This window comes from Filicampus tigris, chromosome 12 (assembly GCF_054856515.1).
Source record: "Filicampus tigris isolate MCC_2025a chromosome 12, RoL_Ftig_1.0, whole genome shotgun sequence".
Taxonomy (NCBI): domain Eukaryota; kingdom Metazoa; phylum Chordata; class Actinopteri; order Syngnathiformes; family Syngnathidae; genus Filicampus; species Filicampus tigris.
Genome location: NC_141228.1, coordinates 7293766 through 7315808, shown reverse-complemented (window position 1 = coordinate 7315808; position 22043 = coordinate 7293766). Strand labels below are relative to the sequence as shown.

Sequence of the window (22043 nt, the reverse complement as noted above, 5' to 3'; positions counted from 1 at the left end):
TGAATACAAAAATGGTGAACTGAATAGGATGAGAAAAAGATATTTATGGGATCAAGTGTATATCACTATTTGTTTCTATATTACTTGTCATGTTTATCACACTCTCACATAGGCCCAAAAAAAAAAAAAAAACACGGATGCACAATCAGGATTCAATACCCATACACAAGAAAGAGCAAGGGCGAGGGAAAACTCAGTGCTATGAGGAGGTAAAGTAATCATCCACTCTGGCAGTCACTTAGTCTCCAGTGGGTTTTAAAGACCCTGTAAAGCAAACATAAATGTCTTCAAAAATGTAAAGACCAGATTTGAATGATTAAAATTGGCAAGTATATAAAACGAGACTTTTAGCTCACATAATGTGATTGATGACAAGTCACCCAACTACGGCCTTGTCTACACGTTTTACAAACCTATTAACCTATTTGGTTTTTGCCAACGGCGCATATTAGCTGTATCATCCACACGTTTTTTCAGTGAAAACGCAAAACTCCGGCCACAGTGGAGATTTGCGGATATCTCCGGATCCGCGTTTGGCTGTGGACAGCCATACCCGGAGATGATCCCGCGCCGCTGCGTTGGGTATAGCCATTCTCGATGCGCTTTTTGCTTACTTATTTGTCCGCAACCAACCACAGGCGGGGGGAGGATATACGGTTGTTAAAAAACCCCGGCTACGTGTAGACAAGGCCTACGTCAATGGGCAGCTCAAGCTGTTATATAGTGGGGGAGGGGAAACTCATGCCGGACGACCAATGGTGTCACTGGACACTGTTTTACCCACACCCAAAAAAATCTGGAAAAAGAAATTGTCAAAAAACAATATTAACAATGTAGCTGCAATGCCGATTTTAATTACGATCTTGTATTTATTTTTTTTCTTGACGTTATTTCCAGTTTATCAGACTTCTATGACACACATAAGATTTCTTCTTCATCTTCTAAATCATTTACGTCAATATGTGGGTGCCACCCAGTGTTCAGACTGAGACACCACAGTTAAATTAAACAGGGACAAACTTGTGTTGCCAAAACTCCGGTTATGCGGTACGTTCTGGCCACTGCATTTGTTTCATTTGATTTATTTATTTAAATTCATTTTGTGTGTCCTATACAAAATATATATTTTAGGAACAAATGGGAAAAAATAATATAAAATTGCCATTCATTTTGTGTAATTTTAAGTAAAAATCTTATTAGGATATATAGGTCTTTCTTTACAATTATCTGTCATTGTTTTTTTTGTAAATTTTCTGTATCAAAAGTACTAGTGTGGTATTGGTACTTGATATCGGTACTACTTTTTTTTCTTTTCTTGTTTCTAACATGTAACAAAATAGTAAATAAATAAGAATTAAAAAAAAAACTGTAATTCAAAGTGCATAAAAAGGACAGACATACATTACATGTTCGAAAAGGAGTAGGAAGAAGTATAAACTTTTGTGTTACCCCTTTATCTCCATTTCATCAACAAAATATTACAATACGTTACAATTTTCCGCTAATTCCATAACAAGAACTGTGGAGTAAAGGGACTAAGTTTACAAACCTATTAACCTATTTGGCGAACAGAAGTTGAACTACAGGTGCGAATGCACTCCGAGCTCTTCTTGTCTTGTAGGAATGTATCTCGCACACTACCAATCTCATTTATGGTGAATTGAGTCAAATGTCAGTGGTTGGACTGAGCTCGTTTAGATTGCGGGTAAAAGGTGAGTGTGCAAGCGTAGTGCAAGTTTAAGGTGGGCCTGTCTGCGGCAATGAAATGTCAACGGATCCGAGAAGAGTCAGGACGTTTCTTTTGAAGATCTCTTTTAGCCGCCTTTGAGTTTGACTTTCCTGTGCTAAGCCCCGCTAACATCACTTTACTGGATCTTTTCTGCAGATCAGGTCTGAGTTGGAGCTGGGTATACTACAGCATGTCCTGTTTGACAAATAGCGAAGCCTTTGTTCCTTTAGCTTTGAAACTAATTGGACTTTGTGGACTCCCACTCGCCAAGATGCTACATTATTGATGCTGTCTTGCTTTGCTGCGAATACAGACAGTGCACGAACAAACTGCCTCCTCTCTGACACAAGCACTCACAGGCAATGCTGTGTGTTTGTGTAAATGCAATGAATTCTCACTGGTTTCTTACAGCCAGCATTCTTGCAAATACCTCTGTGTGAACATACTGTATGTGCGCAAACACACACACACACGGTTCAACCTTGTCTTGCACCGAGCTGTGATATTTGTGGAATAACTCTTCCCAGACATGAGTGAGCCCATGGCTGTGATTCACAGGCCCATATGTCTTGACAGAAGGAAGGGTGTGGAAACTTGGTGGAAGTCTTGCTGAGTTGTAAATGAAACAACACTGGAAAATCTTAATGAGTCCAAACGCAATTGGATGATTGGAAAAGCATTTTAAGGGTCAATCATTTTTCACCTCCTGTTCTCCCAGGTGCCCGTCACTTGCTTGGAGCGCCGCAGAAGCTAAAGAACCACCTGAAATTGTATTCCGAATCACTTTCAACATTGGTGAAGCCGTGTCAGGTTGCTTGGCTGGGTGTGGGCCCTTGCTACCACAAAGGAGCTTAATTGGAGAACAGGGTGACAACAACCCATTTTTATATGAAGAATAAAACCTTTTTATAGTATTACACAGTAGCATTGCAAACTCCACACAGGAGGGGCTGAGTGGGGATTCGAAGGCCGTGTTTCAACTAGTGGGCCTGCATAGAACATATTCTTGAAAAACAATATGTTTAGTTTGACTTCCCCTTTAAGGTGAGATGTGATATTGCCAAGGCTACAACATCAGTGAACCATCTCAAAATGACTTTTCTTAATAGAGACTCAGCTTCACTAGTTAAGTGTACACAGACCTAATAAGAATTTCCCAGCATGCTGTTCAGTTTTGTTTTGCTAGTTAGGCCGTAGGCAGCAGCAGCCAGATGGGGCCTGGAAAAATGATTCAACTCTCCTTTATGAGAGAATGAGCCTTGAAAACTTTTTTTGTGTGATGTAAGTGGAGCATTATTCCTGTGATGTAATTTGGGCCACTGCGATCATCCGCCCATCCCTGAAAATGGGGTTAGTCTCCAAGTGTTGTTGTTGGTTTTTTTTTTTTTTTTTTTTATGTCACACTGCGCTCACAGCCAGACCACTAGACAACACGCATTGTTTTACAGCCAAAGAATTTAGAGCATCATTGCACTATGTGAGAATTATGTTAATTATCAGAGAGCATGTTTTGAAAATGACTTGGGGCTCCGTGTGATTGGCCTGCAGTGGATTTGTTGTCATCCTCTGTGTCTACAGCTCACAGGCCAACAGACATGATGTAAGGAACAGTAATAACGTGTTCATGTGGAGCACTGTGGAATTTACTGGGACTGCGTACAGCCTGCCAAGGGACCTCTTTTCTTTTCTTTTTTTTTTTCTTTCTTCCTTCCTCCAGCCGTCATGTCCCCTCTCAGACATTTCTCGACCCACTAATGAAGAAATTTGTTGAAATACTTACTTATTTTGGAAAAGTTTTAAAGCTTAGAACAGACACCGTGCGAATGACCTTGTGCAATTTGTCATATGAACCACTGATTCTCAGTGTGGTACGCAGGCTTCCTCTAGTGGTATGTAAAAAAAAAAAAACAACAAAAAAAAAAGAATTAGATGAGCAAACTGTGCATTTTTTAAATCCAGTACAATACATTTGGTGAGTAAAGTGGTATTCAGTCAGTTATATTTAACTTTAACATAAAATACGTTTGCATTTAATATTTTCGAACTGTTTGTTTGCAAAGGTGGTACATTTTTCATTCAACTTTTATATGCAAAACATTTAAATTGGATCATTCGGTCCTCGTTTTCAATTCTATTTGAGCGCAGTGTTCATGTTCAAACTGCTCATAATGTAACAGTGACTTACTTTAATGTTCGTTTAATGATTGTCATTATGGCGATACTTTGAGAGCTAGTGTTTTTAAGGTAGTACTTGGTGTAAAAAGTCTGTGAAGCACTGATATAAACAGTTTTGTTTATTTTATGACCACATGACACTCAAGTTGACTGACAACCTCTCCTTCCCAGTAATTTTTTAAAAAAATTCAATTAGATTAACATGAGAGAGTAGTTTGTTAAAATGATGAATTGCTGTTTATCAAAACAATAATCAACACTGTTTGTGTGTACTCTTTAAGGGGGAGCCAATCACGTTCTGCGAGGAGAGCTTTGTGAGCCATCGCTCAAGCACGATGAGAAACTTTTTGTCCATGGCTGTCAACCTGCAGCTCTTCAAACAGGTACAAACAAACGGTGGGATTATGCTTCCCACTATGCCTTCCTTTCTGTTCACTAATCATTATTTCGTAAAACATGCTCATTTGATTGAGATTTTTTTTTGTGTGAGTGTCAAAAAGTGAAGAATTTTGAACAGATTTTGATTTGGGGCAAATGGACTACAGTATTGTTACCACAAAGACTTGAAATGAGGAAATAATCCAGATCCTCACCAAATGAAATGGGTTCTTCCATCCAACTGCCACCCCGCTACAAAATTGAGTTGAAATCTGTTTTGTGCTGTTCGAGTGTATCTTTCCTGCGCTCTTGTTTACTGCCTAATGCTGTTGAAATCACTGGCAAAGAGACCTGCGAGAAATGGTTTGAAAAGGGCAGGCCCTTGGAAGGTGATGGGCTGAAAGTTCTGTCTGTCAAATCCATCAATCAGATCAACAAGTGGAAAATTTGGAAGGAGGGTAAAAAAGCATTTTGCAACATTCATGAGACTCACGCTGCCTCGCAAAATCAAGTCAAGTCATCGCGTTATAGATGATCTTGGAGCAAATCTTATGCTGTGTGCTCAGCAAATGATGTGCTGAGTTGTTGTAATTCGAGTTAGCTTGTAGAATTTTTAATTTTTTTCCCGAGTGATGAGAAGCAGTCAAGACAGAATAGATTACTTACTGACCTCATGAAAGTGTTTACAGTGCTTATCTCAGCATACACTCCAGCCCGCGCAAGCATGTTGCAAGAATTTTAATTAAGAATATTTCCGATTCACCACTGACACATTGTATTCCACCGTGGTTTTGGCTGTGTTTATGTGCATGCACCTTGTGTGTGCAGTTATTCTTTATTCATGTGAGGCTGCAGGAGCTTCCTTCCAATCACTCATGTATACTTTATGGTTTGTCCCTCCAAATCCCTTCTGCCATACTAAACGTAGCCGTGTCTGAGCCAAGTGGAAAGACGCCCCTGCTATGATGAACATTTTTCTTCACCTCTTGAACTTTTCTTTGTGATCTCTGACCCGTGATAGTAGTGTGATTTACCCCCCAGAGTACAGCACAGCGGCCCTCAATCAGCCTTTTGTTTCTTTGGACACTCCGCTCCATCTATAATTTTCCCAGAGCAGAGCAGATAGTGAGCAGCAGTTCAAAGCCTCCTCCCGACCGGCTCCTGCCTCCGCTCTAACGTTGGGAAACGGGCCCTTATCTGCACTCGAGCACGGGGGACGGGATGGGCTTATCTCCCCCACTCCTCTTTCGACCGAGATGCCAGTGGCGTGCGCGAGCTCTGCACTGGCCTTGACCCATATCCGCTCCAACAACACACAAACATTCAATGCGTGGAGCAGTGTAACTTTTAACTGTGTGCCTCGGCTGCTCTGTAATTTTTTAAATAACGGCTTCAAGTTAATTCAGTAATCTGATCAATTGTACTTGACTAACTGTTAACTGGCTGTGCACTGTAAGACATTTGACAGAGGAACATTTTACCACACACCCAAATCTAATTGTAACTGATGATGTGTGTTGAAAAGTTTGAAGGGCCGTGCTACTGTAGACCTAATGTACAATAAGTCTTGTCAGCCGTAAGGCTGGGCATTGTAAAGGACATATGAATCATTAGGAATTCTATCAGTTGTGTAGAACTCATTGTTGATTAATCGTATCATCAGTAAATTAAGGTAACGTAGAGTGAATACCTCCGTTATGTCTCAACGATGACATTATTATGCTCAATATAACATTGCAAAAGGAGTTTAAAAAAAATTGAATTGAAAATATTCTAAACAAATAATTAATCGACTAATGGATCGTTAATTGTGGCCATTTTCGAGCAAGGAAATGCTGTCAAATGGTCCTACATATACCCAACAAGAACAAATTAAATTGCATTTGTCTTTTGGCTTAAGTCCCAAATGTTCCTTTCTATTACCCAAATGTTGGCACTCATCTCCCTTCAACAGGCCATCAATTTTCAGGCCACTCAAAAAATGCGGGGGAAAGGTTGATGCCATCAACCTGCTTCCTATCAGCCATCCGCAGCTGCTACACACAAGTATGCCCCCCCCCCCCCCCACACGCACACACACATTCTAGATGCAGAGTCTGAGTCAATGAACTCTCTTCCTGAGCATGATTAATCTAAGCCGCACACAGTTGAATTGAGTGTACGGGGGACGATTGCCAAGAGCTTCTATTCACACAACTTATGACCCTTCAGTCATTTATCATCCATCAGCCATCTGACTTCACAAGTTGGTCACTTGTGAACATTTAGAATGCATAAAATCAACGGAATGAATCCACCAATTAAGACAAAGATGCCAATTGACATAAAAGCAAATCACTGACGACAGGACAAAAAAATCCTATGTCACAATTTGGTAAATTTACCCCTCAAATCTACACTATTGTTCAGTCCACACCTGTGCGTGGCATTGTTCAAATTATTGACCAATCTAAAGTGTTGAAAATGGCCTGCTCTTTTTGGCGGTACAATGCCAATAGTTGATCAGAAATGCCATTTTTGGGGTCTCCTGAAAAGTGATGATTTTGGAGGTACAAGGATTCCTTCTGACGCCAGCGAAATGCATGTACTTTATGTGCAATATATTAGCATATCTGGCTGTAGGATGCAGGCTCTCAAATAGTAAGGAAAAACATGTTTAAATATGTTTTTATTAAAAGTGTTGCTTTTCTTCTGTATCTTTTTAGAAGTTATTATTAGAGGTTTAACAGCTGTTGCGGTAAAAGCATCACCATCATGTAGTATTCCCACCTCTCATAACCAAAGATAATTTTTACCACCTGACAAAATGGGAGCATTATAAAGACATATCAAAACATTCTTCATACTATACATTGAATTGTCTTCAGGTTTTAGGGCTAAAATTAAAAGAACAACAAAACCAACAGTACACTTTTTTTTCAGGAGATGTATTACTAACTGCTCTTCGAAAACCAAAACTATTTGCATCATCAACTAATTACGACTAGGAAGCGTCCTTTTCATAGCACATAGTGTATTTGCCAAAACTACTGTAAAGATTCGGTTTCTTTTATTCATGTACTAATTTCTTTGGATGTCTATTAAGAGCTTTGCAAGATCGCTCGATATGTTTTTGTATAACCCTGCTAACAGACCCAATGATGGTAAAAGTACAACTTCCCTGGTGGGGGCAATTAATCCAGACTATTGCGACTCCTGGAAATACAATGAGCACAATTTGCATCTAAGAGAGTTAAATGAAATGGAGGGTTAAAGGTGCTTTCGGTTCTGTTCTGATTTTTAATTTGTGTCGCTTGTTGATGCACATCAAGTCTGGAAAAAAAAATTAACATACTGGTAATTTGTTATTACCATTCTTATATGTTAGGTAGGTAGGAAATCATTGGTTGGTGCTGACCAATCTGTCTAATTAATGCCCACAATGAGTCAGGTAATCATCCTGAGTGAGATAAGTGGCGTCTTTGACTCTATGTTGATTTAGGTTGATTATGTGCGCTAATTGGAGCAGCCATGTAGTGTCTCACCTCTCATTAAAACGATCTAATGATGAGCTTCCAGCCTCCTGACCAGAGGAGCGGGTGGCCGTGTGGCTTGTTAGTTAGCAGGCAGTCCCAGAGGACACCGTGGCCAAAAACAACCTATGCTCTTGTTGCATGTTGGACACACTTGCAAAGAGAAACAAATTAGGGCTGCACTAGGGCTGGGTGAAATGGCGTAAGTTTTTTCTTTTTTTTTTTTTAAATACACACACACACACGCACCCACACACACACACACACACACACACACACATACATTATATATATATATATATATATATATATATATATATATATATATATATATATATATATATAGTGAAAAATAAATCATTGCATTTTTGCGGTGTATTTATATATATACATATATATACACACACACACATACATATATATATATATATATATATATATATATATATATATGTATATATATATAAATACCATTGTGCTTTATTTGAGGTTATGCTAAAATTGTATTTAATCATTTAATTATACCACTTCGATACTGTGTGTATATGTGTTTTACTTGCATGTTACATGAACTTGTGAGGTTTCCTGAAATGTGTACCGTCTTGGCTGTTACTTTCATATTTATGTGCTGGCAATTTACGTGTTCCAAACAGCGGAAATGAAACTTCCTCATCTTGGCCGCTGTTCTGCATGCAGTCTGTTGCACTACTCCCTCACCTGCTCCACATTAGCTAGTCCCTATTACCTGCAAACCGCCTAATCTTTGTCTTGTGGTTCCGTCCGCCAGGATTAATAACACCCCAGTGTCGCCCCAGTGATTGACTCTGCGCGCATGTGTCTGTATATCACTTGAAGTGTGTGCTTGCCCCTCCTCCTCCCCTTAATAAAGCACTTGTAATTTATGTTTGCAGTTCATCGACGGACGGCTGGCCAAATTGAACGCAGGCCGCGGCTTCACCGACGTGTTTGAAGAAGAGATCACAGAAGGGGGCTTTTGTGGAAGTGAGTTGTGGCAGACCTGTCCATCAATTAGTCACTTTAGATTAACTTGCCATATTTCAGGTTCTACATGAAAGTTATTGTGCCCAAGTAAAAAGGTGATGAATGAAACAATGCGTCTTTAAGTTATTCAGGGGTGTGTTCTGACATGAAAACTTTAAACACTGCTGGGTTTCCTCTCAAATCCCAACATGATTACATGAGATGCATTGATGAGCTGCCTTAGACTATTGGATTCTAATTAGTATTGACATAAAAGGCAACATCTAGCTTTGGAAAATACCTTGAAGTGACACTAAGACACTCATAGGTTCGAAACAAAGCAGGACCTTTTCAAACTGACTTAGTTCCATTCATGTTTGACATGCTAAAAGGCTTACTTTAAATTTGCTTGGATATGGAAAAAGACAATTGATGGAAACAATTACATTTGGTTTGTCAACAATGACGATGCAGACACAACAGACATCTGAGAGGAAATGAAATCCCAAAGGAATTCTGTTGCAAACACTTGAGGTTTTGCTTGGATTCACATAGAAGCATAAACCCATAACTTCCTCATGCACCACGATAAACATTTGTCATTTTTCACTTTACCATCACTTATTTTGACTTTTGGCACCATCGATAACCAATTAAAAGCAGTGAAATTCCACCTGGCCATTTTCTATTTCGTATCCCAGCTGACTTTGCGTGAGAGGATATGTACACCTTGTACTGGTGCAGTGAAAATTGTTGCTACAAAAAAGTGTTTGATGTTATTATTATTTGTTAATACAAATGAAAGACAAATGAACACCCGTATTGTCTGATAACAGCTAGGGATGCAATGTTACCAGAGCAATAACAAATTGTGTTTTACAGTAAAATGGCTCTTTAAAAAACACACAATAAATGACTGTTTAACAGTTTTTCTTAACTGTATGTGTACATTAAATATTCAAGCAATATGTTGGAGGCATATCAGTCATGTCGAACAACACTTACGTTACAAAGTCACAACGCTCCTGTTCATTTTCCTCTCAGCTTGGAGTAATATTTAGCAAGAGAGAGCAAACAACATCACAACAAATAACATTGATAGTTTACATGGAAATCATCAATTATTTATTTATTTGTTCCATCCTTTCCTTCATTCCTTTCATATTTTACACTTAAAAAAAAAAATAATTGATTGAATTGAATCAATGCAACTTTGTCTGTATGTATCACCATGTAGTGCATGTTTAAGAGTGTTATGAGGTCCACAATGAGTCATTCATCATTATATTTTTCTCCTCAGGTAACGCAAAGTCTTACCAGCAGTGGATGCACACTGTAAAGGTATTCAAATCGCTCTTCATAGCATAACTGCGTTATGTATTGCTGTAACTCCATTTCACCTTTCACGCCATTTTCTTGAAAGTTGATTAAAAGCGTGACTGACACAACTCTGGGCTCTGAGAGATCGGGCGGCCCGGATGTCCGGGCACAGCTGCACAGCATTTAGGGTGTGTGAAGTGACGCGTGCAGCCGGACAGTGGAGACACAAGTGATTTGACATGACAAGACGTCGGCGGACATGACGTGTTGATCTGGCCGCAAACATTGATGTTACGGCGTTAAACCAAGCCGGGAACATAGATCTCCTTCCTTCTTCATCGCTCCTTTTCTCGCTGTCTGTCTCTCTTTATCTCCCTCTCTCGTTTCATCTCTGTCACAGAAACCCCCCCCCCCGCCCCATCTCCCAATCCAATCTCTGTCTCTTCCTCTCACTCACTACACTGACTGCCTCTAACTCTCCCCCCGCTGTCAGCTGAGGCTGAATTAGTTCTCTAGAGTGCTCTTCAAAGGTTTGTTAAAGTTCACATTTCCTGACTGACAGGGATCTATAAGAGGGGCCTTCACCTCGGCCCCCCCCCCACTCCTCTCCCTCTCCCTCCTCTGCCAACTTCTGAAACACTGCCTGCCATTTTCTCTATTTAGCTGTTTAGCCAACACTTTGTGCTGTTCGATGCTCGAGACCTAAAGGGAGCACGAGTGAGACGACAAAGGAATTAGGAAAGATGCAGCAGAAGACGCGCTAAGAAAGACATTGCCTTCCAGAATGTCGTTCTGCTGGCCTCAAAGTGGATATCAATCAAGCCGTGTCCCTTCCATCCTCCGCTTCTAAATAAAAACCACCATAATGCCTTGAAACGTGAGCTTTATGCAGTGATTGATACTTTGCCAGGTGTCTGCAATGCTACTCTGAAGTTGTATTACGTTGCTATTTCCAGCTCCTCGCTGGTGACTGTGATATTGAAAATCACAGTTACGAGAAGCAATGATTTGTTTTAAATGACAAGATTGCTGCGGGTCAATGAGGGAATAAATGCATGTAAACGGCGCTAAAACATGAACTCTACTAAAATCGGATTCAGCTGAAAGCCGGAAAAACTTGGATTGTGGCCATCAATTTAACATTGAGTCGTAACACAAAAAGTAAATCTATTGATAAACGTGAGAGCAGGTGTCCTGGCTGGTCCGCCATTATTATAGACCAGTAAAATCAGGTGATCTACGGTCCCAATGGCAACACCAGAGAATGTTTTTCTGCTCATTGCCAGCCAGTGAGCCAGCAGAATGATCATTCATACAGCTTTTACTTGTGTGTAAAATAACAATATGTAGTTGGTGTGAACTTGTTCACGTGTGCTTCATCATTGAATTACATTTGGTTCTTCATGTACATAACCTCTGACAAATGTGACTGTTTTTGTACACAGAGAGGAGGAGCATTCATCAATATAGCAGTGACAAAGGTAAAGCTCTTGCACAAATGGCAGCTTGATGCATATCCATGTTTAGTAGGTCCGCATACAAACTTAAATCACCTACAGTGAATTAACATGAAGGTCAAATGAAGACATTCTGGACAGAAAAAAAAACGCACCAAGGTATTAGCCGTGCCGTTGATTGAGGTCTGTACATATTTGATGAGCAGTGTCCTACCATTAAAAGCTGAACCATAAGTGATAGTTGAGGTTGTTTATAATGGTCAAGGTGTCCTTTGATGTGATTATATAAAGATATTCTCAATGAAACCACAACAGAATGAGTTTCATTTTGTTGTCGTATTTACAGTCCACGTGTATGTCTGTTTCCTCACAGGCCAAAAGTCATGCCAAGAGGGGCATCCGGGACATTAAGGGACGACTTAAAGCACGGGTGAGGACCTTCACACCTCACGCGCACACACACCCATACACACAAGGCTGTTTTGAGGCGGCCGGACACGCACGCCTCTCATTGCAAGAGGTGGGAAGGCTGCTTTACATGGAGCGTGTGATTCCCTTGCAGGATTCTTTAATGACTGCCTAAGCCCGCTCAGCGCTTTGTTCATGCCTGTACATTTTTAAGCAACGCCCCTCTGGCTATGGTCTGTCATGTCACCCAAGCCCCTCTTTCCTCTTTATTGTCTGCATATTTCATCAGTGAGCCTGTGATTTCCTCAAAGCTAATGTAACGAGGTGTATGTTTCCATAAGCCTGCTGGATTTGATGAGACAAAAACAGTTTGATCTGTCAGTGGGGCACTGATTATGAGCAACATGAGCAAAATGCAGCCCTCTATGAAACACGCATATACACAAACATGCACGCACAGTCCGAGTGGCAAATAAAAATTCAGAAATCTCTTTATTTTCAAAGATTTGCAAAGAGGCTATTTTCTTTGTTGTTAGAAGTTCATCAACATGGATTCCGTTTTCTTTTGACATTGCTGCCAGCCGCTAATGGACAATAAATGACATGCACTTACTGAAGTTTAAACTGGGTAGCCACGTTAAAAATGATGTGAAAGCAGAATAGGCCGGGGGCTTGTAATGTCATTATTTTAGTCGTATTTAGTACAGATTATCTTGCTGGCTGGATTTACCCTCTACAACGCATTAACACAATAAACAAACTTTACTCAAATACGTTGAAAGCAACTAACACAATGAAGGAGACATTTACGACCTTTAGCTAATGAGAAAATGAAAATGAAAAAATGAAAATGATGGTTTTATATTATTTTTAATATAATTATGTATTTTTTGGAGCGGGGGGGTGATCATGTTATAGTTGTTCCCCAATGCAGGCAAGCCATTCTATATTAACCCCCACATTAATTTACTATGTCAGACACTATATTAACACTATGAAAAGAATGTAGTGTAGTTCCGCAGTGAAATATTCTTTCACCCGCCAAACAGGGTTGAAAAATCAGCGATTACAGCCCGGTGCTCGGAACTCAAAGCCAATTGACATTCAAATGCAGAAGCCACCTGTCACAAATTGAAGTTACCTCAGCCTATCAATTCTTGTTGAACAATGTGGTCACAATATGACCTTAAAGCAGTCTAGTGACTCTGTCCAGCAGCTCACTGCACCCATTCCTCACATAAAATGTGATGTATGATTTTTTTTTTTAATTCTCATTACGCCGGCTACAAACTTCATCTTGCTGTCTTGGCTTTTTATCCAGATTTTTTTTTTTTTTTTAAACTACAACATTACCACTCTGGTGCAGCGAACCTCTCAAAATTGGGTTAATTTATATTTTTAAGATTGGAATTGAAAAGCTTGAGAAATGATGTGTTTGGAAAATGGACTAATACATACAGTACATATAAAATAGTTTGTGTATGTGAGGTTTTGGACCATAGCTGATAGGTTTGCAACTTGAGTGCACGTACTGTAACACAAAACATCAGAGATTTATCTTCACTATTTGGGCCTCACAGGAGGAAGAAGAGGAAGGGATGACAGTCTGTGCCGGGTCCCCCACTAGTACCAAGAGCCTGTCTCCAAGGCGACTGCAAAGGATGAGACGGGTATGACACACACACACACACAAGCACATGCACACCCACACACAGCCAGCAGTAAATGAAACCAGTAAATACCTCTGTACTGATCACGCCAGAGCTTGACTGCTACGGATGCAGCCTTTTACCCGTTTTCTGTTTTTTGTTTTTTTTTACACCATCCCAACACTCCTCTTCCCTGATCTTCTTACCTTGCTGTCTGCCGTGCCGCAGCTCTTGGAAGTACATCGCTTTGTCAGATTGCCAAATGTAATGATAAGCATGATATTTTCTTTCGACTTGCTGCTGTTGTACTGGCAGTATCTCTCCCAGAACAGTACGGACAGGAGAAGCAACTCATAAGCTGGTCAGCATTTCCTCTGAAAAACTTGCTTGTCCACTGAATTTGAGGATTGTGTTTTTGTCTTTGTGTGTAGCAAGCGCAAGTGCACACACGTGATGAGATAAAGTTGGATTGTACTGCAGTTAATGTAAACATTCACTTGTCAGCTTTAAGGGAATTTAGTGATTAAATGTGCATGTCTGCACAGTGCTTAACGCATTCATGCATCCTCAGGGATACATAAGTTTACTTCCTCATTGTTATATTAAAACACGACAATTTTCAACATAATGCCTGTATGCACATAGTGACATTTTGGTGCCTCTCGTGTAAGACTGTGTTTAGGAGAAATTGTGGGGTCTCTAATTAGCATTGTGTGTCCAGTGTGTGCAACCAGGCTGGAAATTCTTAGCACACAAGAAGGTGTGAAGGTCTTGGGGGGGGGAGCTGAGGAAGGGCAATTAGGGTTTTTTCCCAAAGACCTTCTCCGGGTGCATACAAAGGATGCTCACAGATTAACAGTTAACATGCAATGTATGTGTGCACGCATTTACCAACACACACGAAGAATTAAATATACACACTTGCTCACAGTCGTGTCCATGCCATTAAGAGCTGCTCATTGCCACGGTAACGGGCCCCTGGAGACCACTGTTAGGAGGGTCACATAGGGCCCAAGGTTGCATGTCCCACAGCTGGGTGTATTTATCATTGTCCGGCAGTCTTAAGCCACATACAATATCCTCACAATATTAGCATTTTTTGCATGACAGATATATATATATATATATATATAAAGATAATATAATATAATATATATTATGTCTATATTATATTTAGATATCTACACGCACTGGACACTACATTAGGTACTCAATCAAAAGGGATCCAGCACATGAATGAATGAATTATTTTAGGTAATATTTTTGTAAGTCTATGTGCTTTTCCCATTGCCCAAACCTAAGTGTTTTATTTTAGGGGGTGAAAAAGCCTTCATCTTTGTTTGTCTCTCCCCTTACTGTGTTCTTTCCCTCCTCATTCCTTCCTGTGAACTTGTGATAGTATTGTTTGGTCTGAACCAGGTGTTTATCACATCAGGAACTTACCATATTGAGAATAAGCTTGTTAAATGGAGGTTAAGCGTTAGTGGTTAAAAATATACACCTACCTTTTATCCTTTTTATCTGACCCCACTTGCCCGGGGGCTTGACTAAGTCTACACTGTAGGCCCCCCATCCTTGTTAGTGCACATACAAATAGTTGCTTTCCGGCCCAAAAAAAACAACCTGCTTGAAATTTACCAAAAATCTCTATACTACAGTAGGAGTGGGTGCCAAGTTAATGAATCTGCTAATTATGGGATGAAAGAGAGCTGTCCCTTTCCGTGATATATTTGATGCAACAAAAATTGCATTCCAGGTACATGGTAGGGCTCAGGCATTATCAACATGTCTTGCAAAAATAAAGAAAATATGTTCAGTATAATCTTGGATACAAAAGAGTCAGCAAGAGAACCCTGATCCTAAACTGCAAGACAATCTGCGGGATTCAGCAAGAGGCTACAGTCTGGCGTTAGATTTGTGAATTTGGACATTTTGGGCACATAAGTGTGTTTCGAGCGCACAAAAAAAACATTCTTGTGAGCAAGGTCCGCCAAGTGCTCATCTGCGGACCCAAAAAAGAAGTCAACGAACCAACGAACAAGAAGCTTACGGACACATGTAATTTGTGCATGTGCCGTATGCGCACCAAATGAATGTGTGGCTTAACTTTGTTAAAATAAGTGGTTGCCCCAGTGCAGCACTTGCAATAAGATTATATTGCGTCAACTAGCATTATTGAACACCTGGATGGATACTTGGTGAAGAACTAAAGGAGTTCCCTGTCTATGACGTTTTAGCTCCGATGTTAACGTCGGACTGAAGTCAAAATCAGATAAGATTTACTAGCAGATGTTTTGGATGGTATTTTTACTCTGATTGTTTTACTGTATTTTTTATTTAATACTATTTCTTGTTTTGACTAGGTTAAAAAAAAATCATTCTATAATTATTGATGTCGTTTTAATAATAAACACTTACAAGGTGATACATTTTTCAGCCGTATGGCCCAGCCCTAGTACACGACGCAAAATATTGACATTGCTGTGCCGCATTCACCTGCTGTGTGACCCGAGAAGCATTCACTAACAGCACAACCTTCAAAAGTGCGATTTGATGAAAAACATTCCAGTCTCCTCAATGATTCATTTTTAAAACCGCCAACACTCAGTCCGGGAAAAGTAATGACATGAATGAAGTTCACACTGTTTGTGTTGCTCTCGTGTATGTGCGCATTCAAGCCATGTGCAGGGTGTGGGTGATTTGGAACGTTTTCAAGAGCTTGCTGATTTGGGATGTAGGAGGAACCCTTTGGTTTGATGAAAACAAGGCTGCCGGCTTCAAAAAACAGCCACTGTTTTGGCTCCTCTGTGTGTGAGCATCTCTTTTTGAAGGTCCATTGAGGATGTTGGCTATTGGTATTGTTCTTGAAACATTTCTGCCTTGGTGGATGGTGCGTCTGGCTATCTAGCTGTGTGCGCATATGTTCTACACTCTCAGGCCTATCACAGGGAACAAAGTAACAGCTGTATTAAGAGCAGAGGTGGCTCAGACCAAGTTATGGACAATCACCCAGCAGGCTTCTGACGGAGTTCAGATCTTCTCACACTGAATGTTCAGTGTGACAAAATACGCATAGCCGGAGAAGTGTAGCTCAGTATGTGTCTTGTGCATGTGTGAGTGTGAGTGTGTGTGTGAGAATTGAATAAATGCATGATTGGAGATGTTTGTGGAGTCTATCAGAGGGAGACAGCTCATAAATTTGTGCCGAGTGGAGACGTACACAATATAATGTGGACACATAACTTGACATGTGCTCTAATGTGGAAAATGGTGTGCGCGCGTGCTTTTATGCATGTATACACATATGCAGAGCTGTGCATTCCGTCCCAGGGACGGTACCGTCCAGAACGGACGGACGCCCATTTTGTGGACGGACGGACAGAGGACGAGAAGTCTTTTAAAAAGTACGGACTAAGCGAGGACAGAAGTGGGTTTTCGTCCATCCCTCTATTCGTCCCTAAGTGGGTCAAATACCGACTGAACGTGTTGTGTTGGGTTCATTTATATTTGTTTATCAATCATGTTTGATAAGTCAGGGTTTTTTTGAGGAGGGGCAGAGAAATACTGAAACGTTTCAATGTTCATTGATGTGTGAACAAAACATGTTTTACTTTTAAGTAAAATAAATGAAAACATTTATGAATTGTCTCAAAACATTCTTTCAAATGTATGACCAACAACCTCTACCAATTCCTGAAAAAGAAAAACGGAACTTAAATAGAAAGTCAACCCAAGCATATTTTTTCAAGAATATTTTCTATGCAAGCCCACTAATTGAAACGAAGCATTCTGATAAATATTGCGTTTGAGGAATAAGAGTTAATCCACTCGTTTTTAGCCTTTTCTGTGGGTGGCCATTTTGTCACTTGAAAATGACATCACAACTACTCAGGGCTTAAGTAACGACCAATCGCGGCTGACCTGTTTTCTGAAGCTGAGCAAGTGATTGGTTGTTCCCTGAGGCCTGAGTAGTTGTGATGTCATTTTCAGGCGACAGAAGTGACAAAATGGCCGCCCCCTGAGATTGCTAAAAGGGCTGGATTTTGCTGCTTAACTCATATTCCACAAACTAAATAAATCAGAATGCCGTGTTTCAACTAGTGGGCCTGCTGGGAACGTAGTCTTGAAAAAAATACGTTTGGGTTGATTTCCACTTTAAGAACTGTTGCAAAAAGCAGTCCTTTTTAGCCCAAAGGCATACATTCGAAGAAATGATGGCCTCACCAGAAAAAGATGACAGTTTTGGAATTGGCCAGTTAAATTCCACGTACTGACTCCTGATCAATCATAACTAATTCATAGGATATCAGGCGTTATGTTGCTCCAGAGTTCTCGTATTGCCCAGACCAAAATCTAGCGGTCATTTTTTTTTTTAGCATATATAAAATATAGTTTGAATAAGAATCAAAAGTCTACCCTGGAACTGATGGCCTAGTGTACAGCTGTGTCACTGGTTGGGCTTTCTGTCTGAAACCAAAGTGCCATCTGCAGGCAGTGACTATGTACTGCACTGCCACTACTCTCACTCAGACACCTGGATGAGACTTTAGGTTTAATAGAATAAGCATGCAGCACATTTTCCTTCTTTTATATATGGCTCCCGTTTTAGAAGTGTGCTTTCAGTGGAGGCCAGTTGGATGGACCAGCACTGGAGCTTTTCTCAAACACTGTTTTCCTCCGCCTCTTTGGAGTGCGCTGCTCTTAACCAGGCAGACTTGGCCGTACTTCTGCAGAGTGTCTGTCTCTCCCCAAGGTTTGTTTGCATTTTACCAGCATCTCTTTACATATAGTGCCAAGCTGGGAGATCAGTGGCCACTCAGAAATACCCTAGAAATGCATAATGTAAGGCGGGCTTTTAAGGCCCGCTAGAGTTTGGCCCCGCCACAGAGAGAGAGCTGTTCTGCGTAAGTGGTCATGCAGGGGAAAGCATTTGGCTAAATGGATGCCGATGATTTGATTTTCCTCTTAAAACCGGAAATGAACCGTAATGCGTTGCTTCAGAAGTGGGAAATGTTTTGAGACATCTCGCATCGGGACTGTTAAGGTGAGAAAGATGAGGTCGGAGCGTTTGGTTCATAATTTACTCACAGGCCGAGCATATGAAGGTAGCAGCGGCGAACGTGTTGGGTTTTTATGTCCAGATACAGTGCTGAAGGTATTCCCGGTCCTTTTGCTCTTTCGCCAAGCACTCTGGAGCTCGGATCAAAGCGCTGAAATGATATAAATGATAACGAAAGAAAGAAATGTTCCCGACAGAGAGGGAAAAAAAACCAAAAGCCGAGATATTAAACGTACTCCTTGATGGAGAATCGACTCCCTCCCGAAACACAGGCTGGAGGTCATTTTGCTAAAATGATTGCACGTTTGTGTTGTCCCCCACCCACACAAGCTTGCTGACTGGCGGCGCTGCGCAGTCGAAGACGAACGTGACGGCAGAGTGACAGAGGGAGAAAATGTGAGACGGGGAGCCGATGGTTGGGGGGGGGAATCACTTTTTCATTTGCACCTTTCAGCTTCCTATTAGCCCACAGCAAGGAGCTAATGGGGCAGCAGTATGAGAGTATGTTGTTCTTCTTTGTCAAGTTCTCCTCTGTGCTGTCAGGCCCGGGGCTTGACTATATTTGACTGCGGGTGCCTCCTCTCTTAAACACGCTTTTGTTCTTTACATTGGTGCACAGTGCATCGGAGTTCACGAGTCAGACAAATAGCTGCTGTTGAGGAACCCTTTGCAGAAAAGTGTGAAAACCAAAGTTGTCGGAAAGTGCGTAATTGCAACCGCCGCGCTCGGGGTTCACCGCCAAGAGGAGCAATGACAAGTTGATGAGGCCGCGTCGGGAGCCGACCGTCCGTTTACGGCCCCCCGGGGAACTCGCTCCTCGGACAGACGGGGCCGAAGCTGTAACCGAGATCACAGCGGCCCGCGGGCCTCGTGACCTGCGTCTGCTCGTGTTTGGCTTCACCTTGCTTTAATAAACACCTAGCTCGCACAGAGAGGCCCCGCTTTGCCAAGCATGCGCAAATGAACACACGTGTGTGTGTGTGTGTGTGTGTGTGTGTGTGTGTATATCACAGGTGCATCGCCGCTCTCTGCTTGGCTGCCACGTCAGCCTGGCCCCAGATTTACTGCCCTGACACAGGAATCCATTAAATGCTGTTTAGGGATCCCGGGCCAGAGCCCCTCTCAAATCTCTTTCATTATAGCTCCAAGCTACCAAGGAAGGGCAGCGAGTTGGCCAATCAGCGCTGGCGCCACATGTGTTCCTGCTTAGGCCCACGACTTGAGAGGCTTAAGTGACTACTGCACACATCTTAACTCGTATGTGTGCGTGTGTGTGTGTGTGTGTGTCCCAAATGAGGCCACGCCAGCCACACATTACATTCCGCCCATCTGGCTGGCACCGTGTCCACTAATGAAGACCGGCTCGGCACACGGATCCAATGCTGTCCTTCACCTCTTTGCACAGCCACGCCTATCGGCTCCACCTCTTTCCCGTCTCCCATCGGGGCACGTTTGCTCACCTCTAATGATTTTGCCTCGCATTTCTATGCGTCATTCCTTTTAGTGTTTACCTTTTATCGCTGCGTCTTCGGTTGCTGTACAGCAAACGCACAAAGACTCGAAAGCACCCCCCTGTGCTCCTCTCCTCTCAGGTGTTTATTCCTGTTCTGGCCTTTGATTGTGTGGTTGATAGTTGACAAAATATGGAAAACTGTTGGAGCATTTATTTGATATCCACTTTAAGGTGTATGTACTAGTACGCTCTTTGTCCTCACTATTAAGTCAATTCACCCTGTTAGTTGAAGGTGCTGTGTCTTACTAGGATTCTTTTTTTTTTTCCTCTCCTGTATAACATTTCTGCACAATGGGCTGTCTTGTACTCTTGGTGATTAACATTCTACTTTGTAGAATCTTGCGATCCACTAGTATAGTCATAATCAAACCTTTTAAAGTAAATACTACCCTAAGAAATAATGTGACACCATCCTTGATCATAATTTAAATATAGTAGCTTAGTAGGCGCAAGTGTTCATCGGTAACGAGAGCTTTTGTTGCTAAAAAGTATTTTTAATATCGTAAGCTACTGTAACAAAATGCAGTTTGAACGTTAACATTGCACTTAGCTCATTCACTACTGACAAATTTACTTTACACAGTCTAGCCATTCAATCCCAGGATCTTATTTATATATTTTTTTCGATTATTTATTTATTTTTTAAATGGTAGGGTAAAAGAGGGTCTGAAAATGTCTGGCAGTGAATGAGTTAAAAATAAGAACAATGCTAAATACTAAAAAAAACAAAAAAAAAAACAATTAATGATGTGTTGCAAATAAAATGATTTAAAAAACACTTCTTAAAGATTAAATGCTGATATATTGAACTTAAAAGTTAAATACAACTGAACTGTACTTAGGTAGTGAATCTTTTGTGTACCACAAGAGGGAGCCCTTGCAAACGTTGAGAATCACTGCACTAGTAGTACTTGCAGCATACAGTTGTCAACTAAAGCACCGATTTGCCACACTAGTAACATATATTTGTCCCGCTGGTATGCTAAAGATGTCCTATTGCAGAAATATGCAGAAATGTCAAAGTTTTAGTGGGGGGGAAAAACAACATTACTAGCAAGACACTGTCATATATACTAGTACATGTAGCGTAAGCTGAACAGGAAAAATATCGAATCAAACGGCTTTCGATAGAAGACAGCATGAGGGGTCATGAAGAATGCAATATTGATTTTGAGCAAACGTACGACCCCTCATTTTAAGTTTGTTGCCCACAACATAAACAAATGAGCGCTCTGTGAGGAGAATGTCAATTAGAAAACGAGCGATGGTGTTGGAAGAAGATGGAGGAACATGTGCGTGATGGTGGCGGCGGCCATGTTAATAAGTGTCCCACGGCAGATGGGGGGAGCGTGTAAAGCTGCTGCTGTCTCTTCTTCAACCCGCACATTAAACATGTTACACAGGTGGCTTATTAAACCCGCTGTGTCACTAAACGGCACCACATACTGATCATTCAGCACATTGCGCTGACAAACACCATGTGCAGGGATGTTAGGACGTCGATCGTTAATGCTCTTACACAGGCCTGCTCTCACAACCGACTTCATGCTTAATTTGATAAAACACTTGGAAACATTCTCATCCCCAGACCCCAATTTGACTAATAGAGTCTCAACTCTTTGGGTTCTTTTCCAATAAAGCAAGCGTTGTCCCTTGAGGACTCGCTAGATATCCTCCTCTAATCTTCTTCTACTTATGTTTCTTTTTTCCTTTTTGCAATTTTTTGGTACTTTTCTTATTCGCAGCAAAACTTCAACAAGTCTCCTATGAGCTTGGGCCCTCGAGAACTTGGCTACGGGCTCGATGATGATGAGCTGGACAATGCTAGCAAGTGAGTGCTTCTTTTATTCACCTCAACTGTA

The 22043-nt window shown here is 41.1% G+C and overlaps 1 protein-coding gene across 2 annotated transcripts in view; it reads left to right on the top strand.

Annotated features, from left to right (window-relative positions):
* The window catches only part of dennd1b (DENN/MADD domain containing 1B), a 120992-nt gene that overhangs the window by 92386 nt on the left and 6563 nt on the right, over positions 1-22043 (top strand). For both annotated transcript variants that reach the window (XM_086047133.1, XM_086047132.1), the window contains 7 exons: positions 4186-4287; positions 8706-8796; positions 10076-10116; positions 11541-11576; positions 11926-11982; positions 13541-13630; positions 21927-22012. In XM_086047133.1, coding sequence (XP_085903259.1) covers positions 4186-4287; positions 8706-8796; positions 10076-10116; positions 11541-11576; positions 11926-11982; positions 13541-13630; positions 21927-22012 — 503 coding nt within the window. The remainder of the gene's footprint in view (positions 1-4185; positions 4288-8705; positions 8797-10075; positions 10117-11540; positions 11577-11925; positions 11983-13540; positions 13631-21926; positions 22013-22043) is intronic.